We start from the raw sequence: 17584 nt of genomic DNA, 5'->3' as shown, positions 1-17584 counted from the left end.
GGGAAATCGGCCACTAGAGATGCTAAGGAAGCCTTGTTAAGCGAATCATCATATTCCCCTTTCATTTCATCAATTTTGCCAGACATATCAGAAGCACCATCCTTTTCTTCTTTCATCATAAAACACCCATTCTCTTCAGGGAAGGTTAAGGTTGGCTTCACTAGGGTACTTCGGATAATGTATAGGCCAGGATTATATGTGGAGTTATGGGACTGGCTTATGTAATTAACATTTTGAGGTGGTGGTTCGGCATTGTGAGCAGGGAGTGGGTTGGCTTGCACATTGAGCTTTGGTGGTTTTATGGCGACTGTCGATGAGATCTTGGATATCATGGTGGAGATGCATACAACGGTCCGTCTCGTGCCCAGGGTGTTGGTGGTAAGCACAATGTTTGTTAGGATCATGGCTTGGGCCATATGGTGGTTAAGTTCCGGGAAGAGCTAGCTTGAAAATGGTCTTATGGCAAGGCCGGGTCAAGGGTTTACTAAGGCATGAGAGGTACGGGTGGTAAAGATTTTTTTGGGTGGAGGGCTTTCTTCTTTCCCTATGAGTCCCAGCTTGATTCATTCCTCAATCAATAACCTAGTAGCATGCAGGCGTTTAAAATCAATGATAGCCTGGGTGTAAATATGCCTAACATACTTGGGCTACAAATTCTTAACAACTATCCTCACTTGATCTTCCTCAAAAGGACGATTCTTCATTTTGGCGGCCTTTTCTCTCCATCTGGCCACAGAAGTAGCAAAGTCCTCATTTGGTTCCTGCTTGGTCATCTCCAAATCTCAGGTGGTGAGGTCAATCTAGACATTGTATGCATACTGCTTGATGAAAGCATTGATAATCTCCAGCCAGGTCTAATAATGCACAAATTCCAGAGTGAGGAACCATTGAGAGCACGGCTAGTGAGGGCTCTTTGAAAAAGTTGAGCAATGAGCTCATCCTTCAGGCCCATCGGCTTCAAAGTGTTAACAACATGGAGAACGTGACTGGTAGGGTTACTAGTCCCATTGAACTTCTCAATGTTAGGCATCTTGAATCTCTCCGGCAATTGAAAATCTGGGAAGAGGTAGAGTCCTTCAAAATCAAGGATTTGGTCCCCTTAGGAACAGGCCAAAGCATGCTTGATTTCTTTAACTTGCTTGGCCAGCTCAGGACTCTCCATCGGCACCATCTTGTGAGTATCCTCCTTTTCTTCATCCTACTTGTCCTCAGCCTCTCATGCTGCTTTTTCAGCCAGCAAACTGGCAATTTGAGCTTGGAGATCAGCAATGACGGTTTTGTTGTCTAACATCTTTGGAACGGGAGTGAGACAAAGCCTGGTGAGACTCAGGGATTGGTAGACAATCGATTTTGCTGAGAGGATGACCGCAAAGATCCGAGAAGTGATTGGGATCATTGCAATGAAGGTGTTTCGACTGGTGAAGGTGATAGACGAGACGATTGCAAAGACTTCGGCTTGGCATAGCTTCAAGTGTTATAAGAGTATGAAACTGGCTATGGTTAATTCTTTGACCTACCTATCGTACTTGCTTGAAACAGAATACCTGGACGTTAGTACTTGGCTGTATAGGGCTTGGATTTGGATTCAAAATCCAACCCTTCTGCACAAAAATAGATGTTACAACAACGATTTATACAGGGTGTGAGGAACAACTTCAAAGATAAATGAAAGTAAATTCCTAACCTACAGGTTCCTGTCTTATTTTGATAAGTTCTATGGCATTTTAATCACATGTATGGTTTGGGTGGTCTCAAAGGTGCTCCGTTGTAAAAGGGTGTCAACGCTTTTGCCAGCCCATTGCAAGCAGCAATCAGGCGGTTCCCTTATTAATATACCACAGGGGTACATGTGACCATGGAGTTTGCTGAAACCCTTAACATATCCCGTAACATGCTGGGATATTAGGTGAACTCAACAAGGTTGCCCACTTGATGCATATGATAACAGAATTAAATAAAGCAAGCATTAATTTTATGTTGAATTTTCTGGTTATGGCTCTCAAGTCCCCAGCTGAGTCACCAAAACTATAGACACCTCCCAAAAGGGGCATCACCATACAGATATCCTCAAACACTAGTTTCCTTACCAACAGTTGAAATCGTGGATATTCCCATGGCTGGGAATATCTTCACACGATTACAACTCACCACAAAGAGAGTCGCCACTTAGTTTATGAAAACTAAGAAAACAAGGTAGAGATTCCGGGTACGGGAGCCAAAAGTACAATAAGGGAAAGGTGTTAGGCACCCCTCTTTGCTCAATCGAGAGACCGGCCCATAATCATTCAATATACCATTATTGCTTACTTTATTCATTCTAAACAATTAATCTGGTTATTAGCCTTTAAACAGTGAGCCAAAGCAATAAGTAGAACATGCATCGGAATAAGCAACAAGCTGTCCCAGCGGATGGATTCCACGGCCGGCGAATGGATTTCGCGGCCGTGGGATCCTGCTGGATCAATGTACCGGTCGTGGGAACGATATCCCAGCCGATGTTCTTCCTCACACTAGAAAAATGAACAGTTAAATATAAATCAAGATTAGAACACGCTACGATTTAAACAGCATAATATAAACAAACTACAGGCCCCTGGACCTCACCACCTTGATCCCTTAATGCTTGATTGCTTTGGATTAGAGGTGATTGACTAACTTGCTTCTCGAAACCCTAGGATTAGGGTTTGTATTTTGGGGTTTGATCGTCGGATTGCGGCTGCCTACGAGGGTTTAGGGCTTTTGTAGAGAGAGTTTAAGAGATGATTTCTGCAGAATTTTGTGGCTAGAGAAGGTGTATTGAACTTGTATTTTGGAACCCTAAGGGCAGGGTATATATAAGCATCAGATGACATCACTTTGACCAATAGGAACGCACGGTTCAAATTGGAAGTGTAGGGCAACTCTAACTCTGCATTATAATCTCTTTACGTAGCCCCGAAGTCACGCTTCATGGCTGATAGGGTTTGTGTGTGGATCAAACGAGACAGAACATTCCAGAATTCTGGTCTAAAGCGATCTAGCAGCTGAGTAAACGATCTCACGAAGAGATTTCCAACACAGGATTCCACGGGTGAAAGAAAGAAGAGGTGGCCGTGAGATCAATCTAGCGGCCGGCAAATGCATTTGACTGGATCACTGTATTTCTGTCTGAAAGACTATTTAGCACTGAATTGGGTCCTCTAAATGGCTAAAAGAGTACTCACAAAAATCCTTAGGTTTATGAGAAGTTAATCAACAATCACTGTATCCTATTCATGATAGGGATGGTCCCCAAGGTGGGACTTGAAATAATTGTGAGGCTAAATTAGGGTGTCTACAGTCCAGATGAGCTTACACACACATCGACTAATCCAAAAGGGCCCAATCCCATCGCCTACTTGTAGGAGCGGGGAGCCCAATTAAAACTGGAGAAAAACTTCGTATGAACTGGCCCCAAAAGAGTTGATAGCACCTTAAAGACTTCAAATGTGAGCCCTTAAGAGGGAGCAAACCTTTAAGTCTCAAGCCTTGACCTCAAGGCCAACCTGCTCTCTGCTTACCCTTTCAATCCGCACTCTAGTGAATCTTAGTGTATTGTTCATATATTTTTGTAGTTCAATATTTTTTGCACAACGCTCCTGCACCTGCATTATGTGACTTAGCTCATAATAAAAAATAATTCAAACAAACTGAGCGACACGAACACAAAAACTGCAAAAAGGTAGAAAAGTAGAGGAAACTAGATCCACTGAACGAAACCCTAACTCACCGAATTCATGGAGGCGGGGTCCTTGGGATCAGAGATGGAATCCCAGAGGGCGGCAAGATCGACGTTGGCGTCATTCCTCACCTTCCAATTCTTGTGCATCAATCGATCCTCACACGGTTTTTCTTCGCCTCTTTCAACAACTTCTCGTCCTCCGTAGACAATGTGGTAATCTATCCGTGTAAATCTATGTACTGTACAAATGTCAGAGGATCTGATTGATGGTTGTAGAGAGAGAAAGAGAGGGGGGGGATGGGGATGTCATGTATTTTTCTCAATTTTTTCACTGCCGGCGAGGAGAGAGACGATGGGGAGGAGAGATCAACGGTAGAGGCGGGGTGACGATAATTTTATCTCACTCTTCAAAAAAAAAGAAAGAGAAAATGTGGAGAGAGAGAGAGGGTTATACGTTTGGAGTAGTTATCGAAAACCACGAGTGCGTTTAACAGGCCGTTCAATAGCGTTTAAACTTTTTGAATTTTTTGTTTAGTTTTGTATAGTCGGTGGTCTCCTTATTTGTCTTAAAAGTTCAGGGTAGTAATAATGCCAAAATTATTTTAAGGGTATTGATAATACCAAGACTTTTATGCACTGGTGTTTTAGCTCCAATAAAAACAATTTTCACATTATCATTTCCCAAAGTTAAAACAAAGGTTGTGTTCCACTTAAATTTTAGCAAAATAAGTTGATTTTATCCTTATTTTATTTTTTTTGCTTTTATTAATTTTGCACCAAATTACTATCTCATCTCACAACGAGATGAATTGGAAAAGTACAAATTCTTTACTTTTTTTTGGCTAAAAAGTGGTTATTTCCCAAAATATTTGGGTAATTTTACTTTTCCAATTCATCTCGTCGAGATGAATCAATAATCCACACAAGTTTAGCACAAAACTAACAAACACGAAAAAATTTAAATAAGGATAAAAAGTGCTAAAAGTTAAGCGAAGCAGGATCATAGTGAGGAATTTCACTATATTTTTTGTCCACCCTAATTTTTTTTTGAAAGTTTGCTAAAGTTTTTTATTCATGTTGGGTATATTTAAAAATATTATTAGGGAAAGTATTTTTTTCTTTTTTTTTTGTCTTTGATGAATTTTTTTTTTATTTCAGCCTGTATTTTTAAAATTTTGGACAATGTACTTCAAGAATAATTCAAACTATTGAAGCTATCAATGTGATTGATTGATCAATAAGTCTAGCGAGCATGAATCACACTCACGACCCAACCCATGACAGTGACATGGCAGATGGGTCCCACGCCACGTCAGCAGCAGCCCAAAATTGGAAGAAAAAAACAAACAAATGCTGAAAATTTTTCCCTCCAAACCCAAGGTCTGGTTCTTTTACAGAGAGAGAGGAGATTGACACCCACCACCACCATTGACTCCCAGCACCACCATGATGTCCCCGGGGTGGTTCAGGGGACACCTAAAAAAAATCTAAAAAAACACCCCAAATCTCAATCTCATAGTTTCCGATCAAATTTTGATAATTCAATCCGCTCCATGTGTTCAGAACGTGATTTTAAGGGTGCCCGCAAAAATTAGCAAAATATATGACCGAAAATGCTTGTTTTGAGCAGTTTTTACTTAAATTGTTCATCAAATCTAAGCTAAAAATTGTTCAGATCAAGCCATTGTTGGTCCTTTTTTTGCTGATTTCTCGCAGGTACCCTTAAAATCATGTTATGATCACATTGAGCGAGTCGGATCATCAAAACTTGATTGGGAACTTAGGAGTGTTTTTTTGCAAATGGCGTTTCTTTCGAAGGTCGAAAGTAGTTTATCGAGTAGTATGCAACAATACTCTCTTAATAAAAGCAAGTTTTTCACAAATAAGCATAGAGTTCCACTATAATGGCAAGTAGGGACACGTACGTGAATAGAGACCAAGAACATAATAGAATAAGTAGTAACTGAAATAAGCCCTTCATTAATAACATAAGAAGAGTACAGATTTAAACAGATAGGAGTGATCCTAATTTTCGACATCCTACATCCCGAAGGATTACAATCGGCCTAATATATGCCTAATTGGCGTCGTTGGTTTCGGGTCTCGCCCATCCTCGAGATTCTCTACCATCTCTCATCCAAAGCTTGGCGTAAACGACGTTCGTATTCTTTTATGATCGCTGCGAATGCGACGATCACGGTGAGAGCCCAGTACCAAAAGGTGTTGAGACGGTTGCTCTCGGCGAACCACCGTGGCATGCCTATTGTGAGTACCGCACACAACAAGACGAGGGTGAAGAGTTGCAACCATAGGGTTTGGATTGTTATGGTTATTTCGGCTCGCTCGATTTCTCGGAATATGGCGTCTTCCGGAAATCCTCGTCGTCGGGTTGCCATGGCTCGGCTCGGCTCGGTTCGGTTCGGTTCGATAGGATAGGATGGAGATTTGGAGGAGTTATGATGGTGAGGGAGATGATGAAATGGAAGTAGTGGTGGGGTATATATAGGGGACGGAAAAGGGGTGGAGGGAAAAGATTTGAAAATTTAAATTTGAAGTTTGAAATTTGAAATTTTGAAGGTTGAAAATTTGAAGTTTAAAAGGTGGGGTTTTGCCGGCCTAATGGGATATGCTCGGTGCTAGATTCCGCTCTTGTCGTTTAAGAGGCGTGAAAAATATTTATCCAAAAACAAGCCGCAAGGTTTACTAACACCAAAAATGTTTTCGAGTTTCTAAGTTCCACATTCGATTCTTGATTTAAGTCATCATCCAATTGTTCGGGAATTCCCAGCTCGGCTGTACTGCCAATTCCGCGCCTTGCTTCAATCCGAAGATTGTTTTGACAGAATTCCACCCAATTTGGGACGGTAAACTTAAACTCAATTCTCGTTTGTGCAACGGTCAAACTATCTTATGGATCTACCCATTCTACCCATGGCCGAGGTTTTGAACCTAAAGCTCTGATACCAAGTTGTAACGCCCCGAATTTTGGGAAAGTTAAATAGGCAATTTCATTGAAAAACTAAATGGAGTCTGGCTCAATATTACAGAATATTCTCAAAAGAGTAATCTTATTCAACAAAAGGAGGGTAGACTAGGATTCCTATCTACAACTCCACCTGCTCCTCCATCCTAGCCAGCTCCTCAGCTCCAAAAGCCTCCAAGGTGTACGGTTCATCTTGATAATCTACAAGGTCTGACACATTATACCAGCGTCGCCACCGATATAATACGTCAGGGCCACCAAAGGTAACGCCGTGAGCTTACAAAAGCTCATAGAATATCCAAACCCACTAACCCTTAACTTACAAACAATAGGTCATAGATATAGCACACAACTCATGATTGTCACATAACTCATGCATAAATGAATAACAATGACACATCCACATTCGCTATCTTCCTAGCGTTGGTGTCCGTGATTTTCTGAGTTTCTCCTACGCGACATCTCGTAAACCGTGTCTCCATTTTCCACATTTCATAACCAATTCATTATTTCGAAAATCCGTTTTTAACACACCCAACCTCGGTTTCGCCATTCCGGTCTCCCGAGTATCCTCACAATGGTTCTGCCGCACCGGGTTCCCATTGGCACACAATTTGCATTGGCTCCGTACCGCGGATAACCAAGCCATACCTCACCATGGTTCCGCCGCTCCGGGTTCCCATGGAAACGCACACAATTCAAAACCCTCGGTTCCGCCGCTCCGGGTTCCCATTTGGGGTTTTCGAAATCTAAACCCTCGGTTCCGCCGCTCCGGGTTCCCGAGTATCCCCACAATGATTCCGCCGCTCCGGGTTCTCATTGGGTTTTTCACAAATCTTACTTTTGCACACGCACACAACTCACATAATGCCACCCAAAACCGGTCATTATGTAGTTTCAAAATATTTCCTTCCTCGAAAAACATTTCCTTTCATTAATCGCACCCTATGTGTCATGTTTCTACTTTCTCGATTCTCGTATCTCGTTACATGCAAAAACTCCGCGGTAGGACTTTTTACAAACATAAATCATTCATTGTAATCTTGAAACTAAACTAGCAAGATCATCCAATTCTATATTAATAATCATGCTCATAACCATCCTAAATATCAAAATACGAATACTTCTATTCAAGTGTCAAATTCTATCTTTCGAAAGCCATTCTTTCTTTCTTTTGAGAAATTCTAAGCAACATATGTTTATTTCGAGTAACAAGTTGATTAATTCAACATATTCCCCTTCCTTTTCATCTTTTTAAAGAAAACTCCATTCAAGTATTTTATGAAATTCTAACATTTCAGGCAACAGATAACCTTGTATACTTATGGCAGATAACTTTAGCAGACAACAGATAACCTTATATACTTTTTAACATACGGTTCTATACTATACGTTGAGTTAGTGGACGAGGGACTCTACTTATACTTAGGGATAGGAGTAAGAATATCCTACATGATCGTAATGTCATTTCAAGATTTTTATAAAACAAGCTTGCTAATTATTCCTAATACTTTAACTTGCCTTATCATAAACAAAAATAACTAAAGTTATACTAGGGAAAATGAGTAGAGATTTATCTACCTTGTTCCGAAACTAGTCGGGGCCGAATAAGCTAGTTGGAAGTTTTCTACGGGCGGTGAAACTCGCAAATCTGGACCAAACTTTAGATGGCAGTAACTCGGTCAATATTTGGCCGAATATGATCGTTCTTGGGTCGAAACTGAAGCTTTCGAAGTGCTCTACAACTTTTGTGAAGAAGGTTGATCCTAGAAACTACTTTAGGTAGGAGAAAAATGGTAATAAAGGAAGAGACAGTGTGCTGTCAGAAAATGGAAATCCGAGATTTTACTGAACTTCGGATGCCAATATCTTTGTCATTTCTTCATCGATTTGGATGGTTCTTGGGTCTAACTTGAAGGTTTCGAAGTGCGCTACAATTTTTCCGAAGGGAGTTGGTTCCAAAAACTACTTTAAGCAGGAGAAAAATGAAGATTTGGGAAGGGCAGTAAGCTGTCTGGAAAATGGAAATGGCCAATGAGTGAAGGTGTGAGTTGAATGGAGGGCATGGGGTGCTATTTATAGCCAACACTTGAGCTCCTCCTCCCTCCCCTATCCCCCCCCCCCCCCCCCCCCCCCCCCCCTTTTTCCCATGGATTTGCTCCATTGAGTGGTCATTTCAAGCATTTCAATCAAGTCATAGCCTTCCATGACTTGTCTTTTCCAATTTAGGCCAAATCTTAGACCATCATGAAGGGTTTTTGACTTGTCAAGTCTATGGGGAGGTTGCTTGCAAGAAAGAATATAATCATGGGCTAGTTTCGTACTTTGGAAGACTAGAATGAGTTGACATGTAGTAAATAGGCTTAGGGCTATTAAGGTTGCTTGTGTAAGTGTCCAAAACACAATCACACACTCCACCTCCCTCTCCCATTCGGCCTCTCTCTCTCTCTCTCTCTCTCTCTCTCTCTCTCTCTCGTTCTATGTATAGACATATATAGGTATATAAGTACATGTATATATTCATCTAGGAAAGTAAAACCTAAGATAGTTAGGCTTAAGGCTAGGACATAGGTGTGCATGCATGCAAAGCTAGCCTTGCTTCCAAAAATGATGAGATTCCAAGTATGACTTGTCTTGTCATGCTTATTGGCAAGTCAAAGGTCTATTAACCAAGGGACAAAAATTCCCCCAACAATTATGGACCAAGGGTAAAGGAATATTGGTCATAATTAGGGTTTGAAATGACTTGTCATGGGAGTAAAAATGATTACTCCTATGGTCTAATAGTCCTATAGGGTTCGGAGGGTTTCATAAGGCTCAAAGACGGTCAAAAAGGTCCATCTAGGGTTAGGGAATTGTAACGAGGTGAATCGGTGGTCCGGTTCCTCCAACTAATCGGTTGGAAACTAACCTTACTTGCCCAGTAGGATTTCTAGCCAAAAAATATAATTTAAAGATTTTATCTAACTCGTTAGGAAAATATACAAGTGCTTTTATAAGCATACTTGTTTTTAGAAAATGACTAGATTGCTCGGCGTGAAAGATATAATTTTATAAGTCTCAAATCTAATTATGACGGATTATAAAAATTAAAAAGAAAGTTTTAGTAGCAAATCCAAGTAATTAAAATAAAATTTAAATATTTAACGAAATTTTTATTTACCAAAAATCAGGGTCGTTACAATTTTACTTGAGTTAGTATACTACTTCTATGCCATGTTGTTGTAAGTTATGGGTTAACAAGTGTGAGATTGTTCAATTGAGCTTTTGTAGTTCATGGTGTTACCTTTGGTGATCCTGACATATTATATTGGTGGCGACGCTGGTATAATGTATCAGACCTTATAGATGAACAGAGTGAACTCTACACATTGGAGGCTTTCGGAGCCGAGGAGCTGACTAGGATGGAGGAGCAGGCGGAGCAGTAGATAAGAACCCTAGTTTCCTCTTCCGTGTTTAATAAAAAATACTCTTGTGAGAGTTATGATGTAATAATGAGCCAAACTCTATTTAGTTTTCAATGAAAAATGTGTATTTAACGTTCCAAAAATTAGGGGCGTTACAAAATCTAATATGGTATCAGAGCTAGATCTTAGGTGGCCTCACCTCTCGTGAGAAAATCTATGTCATATCTGTCGCCCGAGTCAATCGCTCAGCTCTTAGTCTCCTGATCTATCACCTCCACATGCATCTGGATAGCATGTGATGGAGACTTAGACTTATCTCACATCGCTTATTTAAGCCACTTAAACTTGGTTAATCTATTCTAAAGGTTACTCCACATGTAGCCAATTGATTTTAGGTTGGAACCCTCCAAGAAATAGGGAGGTCTGCACTTAAGACGCTTATTTAAGGTTCTCACATGAAGCTCACATTGAGCGGCTCGGATCATCGAAATTCGATCGGAAAAAAGGAGGTGCTGACCGAAAGAGGTGTGGACTTGATCGGGACTATATATATATATATATATATATATATATATACATGATCAGAACATGATTTTAAGGGTACCCGCGAGAAATCGACAAAAAAAAAAAGATCAGAAAGGGCTTCATCCGAACAGTTTTTTATTAAGCGGTTCAATAAAAACCTGCTCAAATCAAGCCCTTCCCAATGTTTTTTTTTTCGATTTCTCGTGGGTACTCTTAAAATCACGTTCTGAACACATTGAGCGGCTCGAATCATCGAAATTCGATCGAGAGACGGGAGGTGCTGACGGTGCGTCCCGTATATATATATATATATATATATATATATATATATATATATATATATATACACACACACACACACACATACATACAGTCAAGTTCCGGTGAGAGATCCCGCATTTTATTAAAATGCGAGACTCCTCTTTCCGATTGAATTTTGATGATCTGAGCCGCTCAAAGTGATCAGAACGTGATTTTAAGGGTCTCCGTGAGAAATCAGCAAAAAAAATGACCGGAAAGAGCTTCATCCGTGTAGTTTTCATTGAACGCTTCAAAAAAAAACTAGTCAGATGAAGCTCTTCCTGATCATTTTTTTTGCTAATTTTTCGCGGGTACCCTTAAAATCACGTTCTGCACACATTGAGCAGCTCGGATCATCGAAATTCAATCGGGAATGGGCGGTTCCGGGAACACCTAAAAAAATACCTAAAAAAACACCTCATAGTTTTCGATCAAATTTTGACGATCCGAGCCACTCAATGTGATCAGAACGTGATTTTAAGGGTACCCATGAGAAATCAGCAAAAAAAATGATCGGGAAGGGCTTGATTCGAACAGTTTCGAACAATTTTTTATTGAACGGTTCAAATAAAAATTGTTCAAACCAAACCTTTCCAGATCATTTTTTTGTTAATTTCTCGCATGCACCTTTAAAATCACATTCTGCATACATTGAATGGTTCGGATCATAAAAATTTGATCAGGAACTATGAGTTTGAGATTTGGGGTGTTTTTTAGGTATTTTTTTTGGTGTCCTTTGAACCGTCCCGTATATATATATATATATATATATATATATACAGTCATTTTCAAATACGAATGTCCTTATTTTAGTTAAAATAAAGACCTCTCAATTCCTCTCATTTTTCGTTCGAATTTCGATGATCTAAGCCGCTCAATGTGTTCAGAACGTGATTTTAAGAGTACCCGCGAGGACTCAGCAAAAAAAAAAAGGCCAAAAAAAACTGCTCGAATCAAGCCCTTTCTGCTCATTTTTTTTTTGTTGATTTCTCGCGGGTACCATTAAAATCACGTTCTGCACACTTTGAGCGGCTCGGATCGTCGCAATTCGATCGGGAAAGGGGAGTCCCGCTCCATAAGGCCGTAAGGGATCCGTCATTGGATCCGGACTGTGTATATATATATATATATACAGTCCGTTTCCCGTAAGGACCACCTTATTTTAATAAAATGCAGACCTCCCTTTCTCGATTGAATTTCGATGATCCAAGCCGCTCAATGTGTTCAGAACGTGATTTTAAGGGTACCCGCGAGAATTCGGCAAAAAAGAAATGACCGGAAAGGGCTTCATCCGAACAATTTTTGTTTGTTTTTTATCGAACGATTCAAACAAAAACTGCTCGGATGAAGCCCTCTCCGATCTTTTTTTTTGCCGATTTCTCACGGGTACCCTTAAAATCATGTTCTGAACACATTGAGCAGTTCGGATCATCAAAATTCGATCGGAAAATGGGAGAAATGAGGAGGTCCGCATTTTAACTAAAATAAGGACTCACTCATTTTGAGACTGACTATGTGTGTGTGTGTGTGTGTATATATACACATACTCCCTCTGTCCCATAATGTTTGTCCGGCCCGTAAAACGAGAACGTAAAAATAATATACTTTTTGCAAGAAAAATTTAAATTTTTTTTAACAATTCACTAAATATCGATGAGTTCTTTTAATTTATGAAAAAAGTTCAAATTTTTTCTTGAAAGAAATGAATTATTTTTAAATCCTCATTTTGCGGACCGGACAATTATTTTGGGACGGATGGAGTATAAATATCGCCTCGTTGGTAGCCTTATTATCAAACACACATAATCCCGTATATATATCTCGCCTCGTTGGTAGCCTTATTATCAAACACACATAATGCATTATTTCACTTCCACCTTTATCGTCTAAATACGAGGGACAGCTATCACCGACACAGAATTAACAGGATGACATCGAGAAAAATAAAACAAAAACAGGAGTTTATTTAATACTCCTACTTATATAACAGTATCGTTGATACTTGAAATCCAAAGCGATCTTCTAAATTCTACTACCATACAATTTCTTGAAACGTTCCATATTCATACACCTTCTGTAGCATGAATTTATGATATTTATCACGTAAACGTATGATGGTATGAATTGAAAGCTCCCGCTAACCATCATTCACTTCTTGGTTGCAGCGAAACTCCCCAAAAAAAATCGAAGTCTCAACAGATAAATGATAAATCTTTTATATTCCAACAAAAGGTTTATTTCCTTCCCCTCCCACTTTTGAACAGTTACTTCTATATTCTCCTGATAATGTATGCCCAAGGTATAATAGAACAAAATCAACTACGGAAAAATATGGATCCACAGAGGGAGATCGAACTAATCAAGTGCAGCTTTGTTCCGTCGACCTGTCATTGGCTTTGGCAAACCATCAAATATTGGTCTCGTAATTGCTGCAGTTGAAAGGGCCTGAAGATCGGACTTCAAATTCCATTTTGGTGGAGCCCAGATAGAGGAAGAAGAAGACGGACCATTTTCTTGATCCTGCAAACTTGATGTACTTGAAGACTTCCTCACTAAATTGAGACTATCTGCAATAAGAGAATCCCCCAAACTTAAGGGAATATGATTGTTCGTCAAACCTGGCTCCGTATCAACTCCTGAAGTAGTTCTACTTGCTGCCTTGGGTCTGAGGGCCAAACCCTTTCCTCTATTTGAGGAAAATCCACCACTGCTACTGTTGTCCCCTTTAAGTAGTGTTTCAGGTGTGCGAGAAGTAAAGTCGGCTTCTGATTTCTGACGCCTTCTTATCAACTTCTCGTACCATTTGTCAGAGTCGACTGCTCTGGATTCTGTAACCGCCACATCCAGTTCGATGTTACTCAAAAAGAAACCATTGGCTACGCTTTTTGATTTTCGGTGATGACTCAAAGGGGGGTTGATAAGAGGGGAGGGTTCAGCAAACGGTCCATCCTCTAAATAGTGAGAACCCCCATTCTGATAAACAGCCATTTCAAAGCCTTCATATTTTGGTTTTTTGTCAAGTTTTTTTAGACCATAGTAACCTTGTAAGTTGCTCATGGCTAGGGACACCCTTGTTGGTGGTGAAGGTTTCAGATTCAGTGACTGGAGTGATTCAAACAAATCAGAGTGCCGGCGGCGTGTTGGGGTCTGCTCAGAGCTGCTCGGTCTGCAAAAACATGAACGGTAAGGGATCCTGCTTTCCCATGCAAGTACCCAAAGATCTTCCAATCAGATATCTCGCGAAAGTAAAACATCAGTTCAAAGAAACAATCCAAAAGTTCACATCTAAGTCGAGATTATTTTCCTATGCGAGTGTAAATTTAATACAGTTAAATGCTAAGCAAAACCTATATCTCCGAAAATGGATTCATCTTGTCCCAAAATGAAGGAATTGAGAACCAATCTGTTATCTGTCAACTGTTCCTATTCCTGGAAGCAATAACGAATTACATTTCTCAACTCTCAATACCAAACTATTGACCATCAAAACATGTAAAGAACTCAACTCTAGAGGAAAGTCTCTTCCATTGCAGGTCCAGAACAGATAAAATATGCCCTTTTCAATGTCCACCAATCAATAACAAATTTCCAGCAGAGAAGTGCATTGAGGTGGCATCAAATACTGTTTTTCTAATACTAAGATGAAAAGCATTATAGCTTAACCATTAAAAATGTGAACTACCAGATGCAAATGTATTCTAGAAATATAGTATTAACATACCAATTGCTCAGCGAAGGATTGCTACTCATAAAAAAGGATCCAAACTGGAAGAGAGAAAAAAACACCCAACTAGACTCGTTTGAATGATCTCCGACATGGATAACACCAGTGCACCATGCCAGAAGCTGTCTGTTGTCCAACCTTGACTATCAGAAGCAAAAGGCGAACGTAACTCAACCCCCACCACCTCTTTATCTCTCTTTTGGTACATTGGGAGGCCGAAACCTGAGGAGGGTGGTGTTTGAGCGCTGGGTGTTGGTGTGTGGTGGTGGCGGTGGCGGTCGACTGGTGGTCTTGCCTACATAAGCTCAAACTCTTAACTCTCTAAAAAGGTGCAAAAATTTGGCAAACCGGCCTCCTACAGCTACATACTACAATGTCCTACTTGGAAAATAAAAACTTCAAATTTCATGTAATAGAGAAACAGAATACAAGCAGAAATCAGCTACAGGTTGAGCATAATATTCATCTAAAATTAACGCATATTTGCAAAACAATCCGTAAATGACACCCATCTCTAACACTTATTCGAGTTTTTCAAATAACTACCTACTGATGTCCGTGCTCCTCTAGCCCCAATCCCAACCTAAAGATTCTGCATCAAAAAGCTTAGAAAGAAGCATGTCCCACGGACAAACTTTTAGTTTCCACATTTTTTTCCCCAGTTGTGAGGTAGATATCTAGACTGGTGTGGAGAAACCAAATTGGAACCTATACCATCGAGGGACAATTCTCATTTGTAGACTATGGAATTGGTTATCCAGGTAATTGTGTTATGTTTAGAGACCCTACAAACTAAATCAGGCTCGAACTATATGTTGGTTACTTGATTCATGCCTGTCGTGTAGCACTGCCCCTGCTAGTTAAGTTGCAGGTTTTCTTCTGGGCTTTGTTGCCAAGCTTCCAGGTTTTGTAGGGGTTTCCTTCTATCCATACTCTGTAGATATTTACACTTTGTAATTGAATGACTATACCAACCAATAAAGCAGATAACAACCATTTACTGGCCAAAAATGGTTAAAATTCAACTCGAAAAAACTACCTAGAATCCACTAGACTACTAGAGAATATTTCAGCTCAGAGAAGACGGAAAGGGTAAAGCAATATAGCATGCCAACACAAGCGAGCTGCAAACTATACCACACATGATAAAATGTACAACCTCTAAGATGAAGCAAGTATATAAATTAACTACTATTGAAACGATATCCAAAAAAGACCATGGAAACACAAATGAAACTCATGAATTTGCAAAAAGGAAAATGAAGCAGCTAGTATAGATGCAAAATAACATGAACATTGGGTAAAAAGGAATGACATTTGTAGAAGGGTCAAACAAATACCCCTGATTATCTAAACCATTTGACAAACATGGAGATGGAGGGTGTCTTCCTGGTAGTGGTATGTGGAGCGACTGCAGAGCAAACATTTGGAGATCTGTCACAAGGCCATTCATCCTTTTAATGTCGGAAACCTAATACATATAAACCATTGGCCGTTAAACAAAACCGGTCAGCCCATAATATTAACTCTAAAAATGCAAAAAAGCAATTCAACACAGGGAAATAATCAACTTCATACAACTAATAATAATAATAAAAAAAAGCACTTGGCAAACATATCACTGGACATAATTATGGGACGTGGAGAGATAAAGCCAAAGCATCATCCGAAACAAACTTCCGGATTAAGTAAGAAAACCAATATCTTCGTCCAATCTACAGCCAAACTCAAAAGCTACAGCCAGTCTTTACCAGAATGATTGTCATTTTCGTGCAGACTTAGATTGGACCAAACATTTGGAGACTCGGCGTGGGAAAGTAGAACTGATGAAGTCTAAATAATTCCCTAACATAACTCAGCAGAAAAAGAAGAAAAGTAAACGCAATTAAAACCACATTAGATACCTAGGCGTTGATTTTTTATGACCCATTTGGTGGGTGTATACGAAAACACCCACCAGCAACAAAGAATTGCACATAATAGAAAACAGGAAATCAACAAAATGAAAGATTCGATGAAATATTTCGATTTCCCTCGTTCATCTATACTGATTGCTCAATTCCACATACTGATAATGAACGATTTCCATTTCCTATCTTTCTTTTTACCTCAACGCCGTACTTGATCGCGACACCGGCAAGCGTATCCATCTTGGAAACGCGGTGCTCGATGTAACTAACCCCACCGACACCACCGCCAGAAGGAGGCGAACACGACGGAGGAGTCCCGGGACGAGCCGTCGACGGAATCGGGGATTTCGACCGCATTCGCTCAGGGCTCAACCGATCGAAAACCTGATGATTAAGAAAACAGCGCTGATCTCCGTCATCGCGCCTCTCTCTCTCCATTTTTGCAACTCCACACACGCTCAAACCCTAAAACCCAAACCACAACGCCTGTGACTATGCATTACCGCATCTGGGTGCACACATTTTACATGTCCTAGATCTGAAAATGAAAAAATCGAGAGGACGATGGGGGTAACGATCAACTTTTGGTCGATCGGTTGGGGAAGAGAAATAAGAAATTGATGTAAATGCACAGGGGAAAACCCTAGATCTGGTGGCGCTGATCTCGAGCGACCTCCGTGGGGGTTCTTCCTAGAACCGACGTTTCTTCCGGAGGATCGAAAGGTGCGTGTGTCCAAGCTACAGAGAATTCCAAAATGGCAGAAAGCGTACAACAGTAGGCCTTTTTAATTGCATTGCATCATGCGTGAGACTCTAAAACATCTTTTTAAAAAATAAATATTTATTTTATATTTTTAAATTAAAAAATATAAATAAATAATAATTTTTTAATTTTTTTTACACTGTATTTATCACGCTTTCGATTTTCAATATAAATAATAATCTTTTTCAATAATCGATCTTCGCATAATATGATAATATAGAGATAATATTCAAAATAGAGTTTCCCAAAAGATCACTTACAAAACAAGTCTC

The 17584-nt window shown here is 39.9% G+C and overlaps 1 protein-coding gene and 1 long non-coding RNA gene across 2 annotated transcripts; both read right to left on the bottom strand.

The window, feature by feature from the left end:
* Positions 1–13115: 13115 nt before the first annotated feature.
* LOC131301020 (uncharacterized) lies at positions 13116–17329 on the bottom strand. The gene is made up of 3 exons (XM_058327111.1): positions 16748–17329; positions 15980–16110; positions 13116–14081 (listed from the first exon to the last, which is right to left on the bottom strand). The coding sequence occupies exons 1-3, from the start codon at positions 16985–16987 to the stop codon at positions 13271–13273; spliced, it is 1182 nt and encodes a 393-aa protein (XP_058183094.1). The 5' UTR covers positions 16988–17329; the 3' UTR covers positions 13116–13270.
* LOC131301022 (uncharacterized) lies at positions 15226–15892 on the bottom strand. Its single transcript, XR_009191142.1, has 2 exons — positions 15772–15892; positions 15226–15347 (listed from the first exon to the last, which is right to left on the bottom strand). It is a non-coding gene; the product is annotated as an uncharacterized LOC131301022 (long non-coding RNA).
* Positions 17330–17584: the final 255 nt, after the last annotated feature.

Source organism: Rhododendron vialii, chromosome 9a (assembly GCF_030253575.1).
Source record: "Rhododendron vialii isolate Sample 1 chromosome 9a, ASM3025357v1".
Taxonomy (NCBI): domain Eukaryota; kingdom Viridiplantae; phylum Streptophyta; class Magnoliopsida; order Ericales; family Ericaceae; genus Rhododendron; species Rhododendron vialii.
Note: the sequence above shows the minus strand (reverse complement) of the source record. Positions and strands in the feature narration are given on the sequence as shown.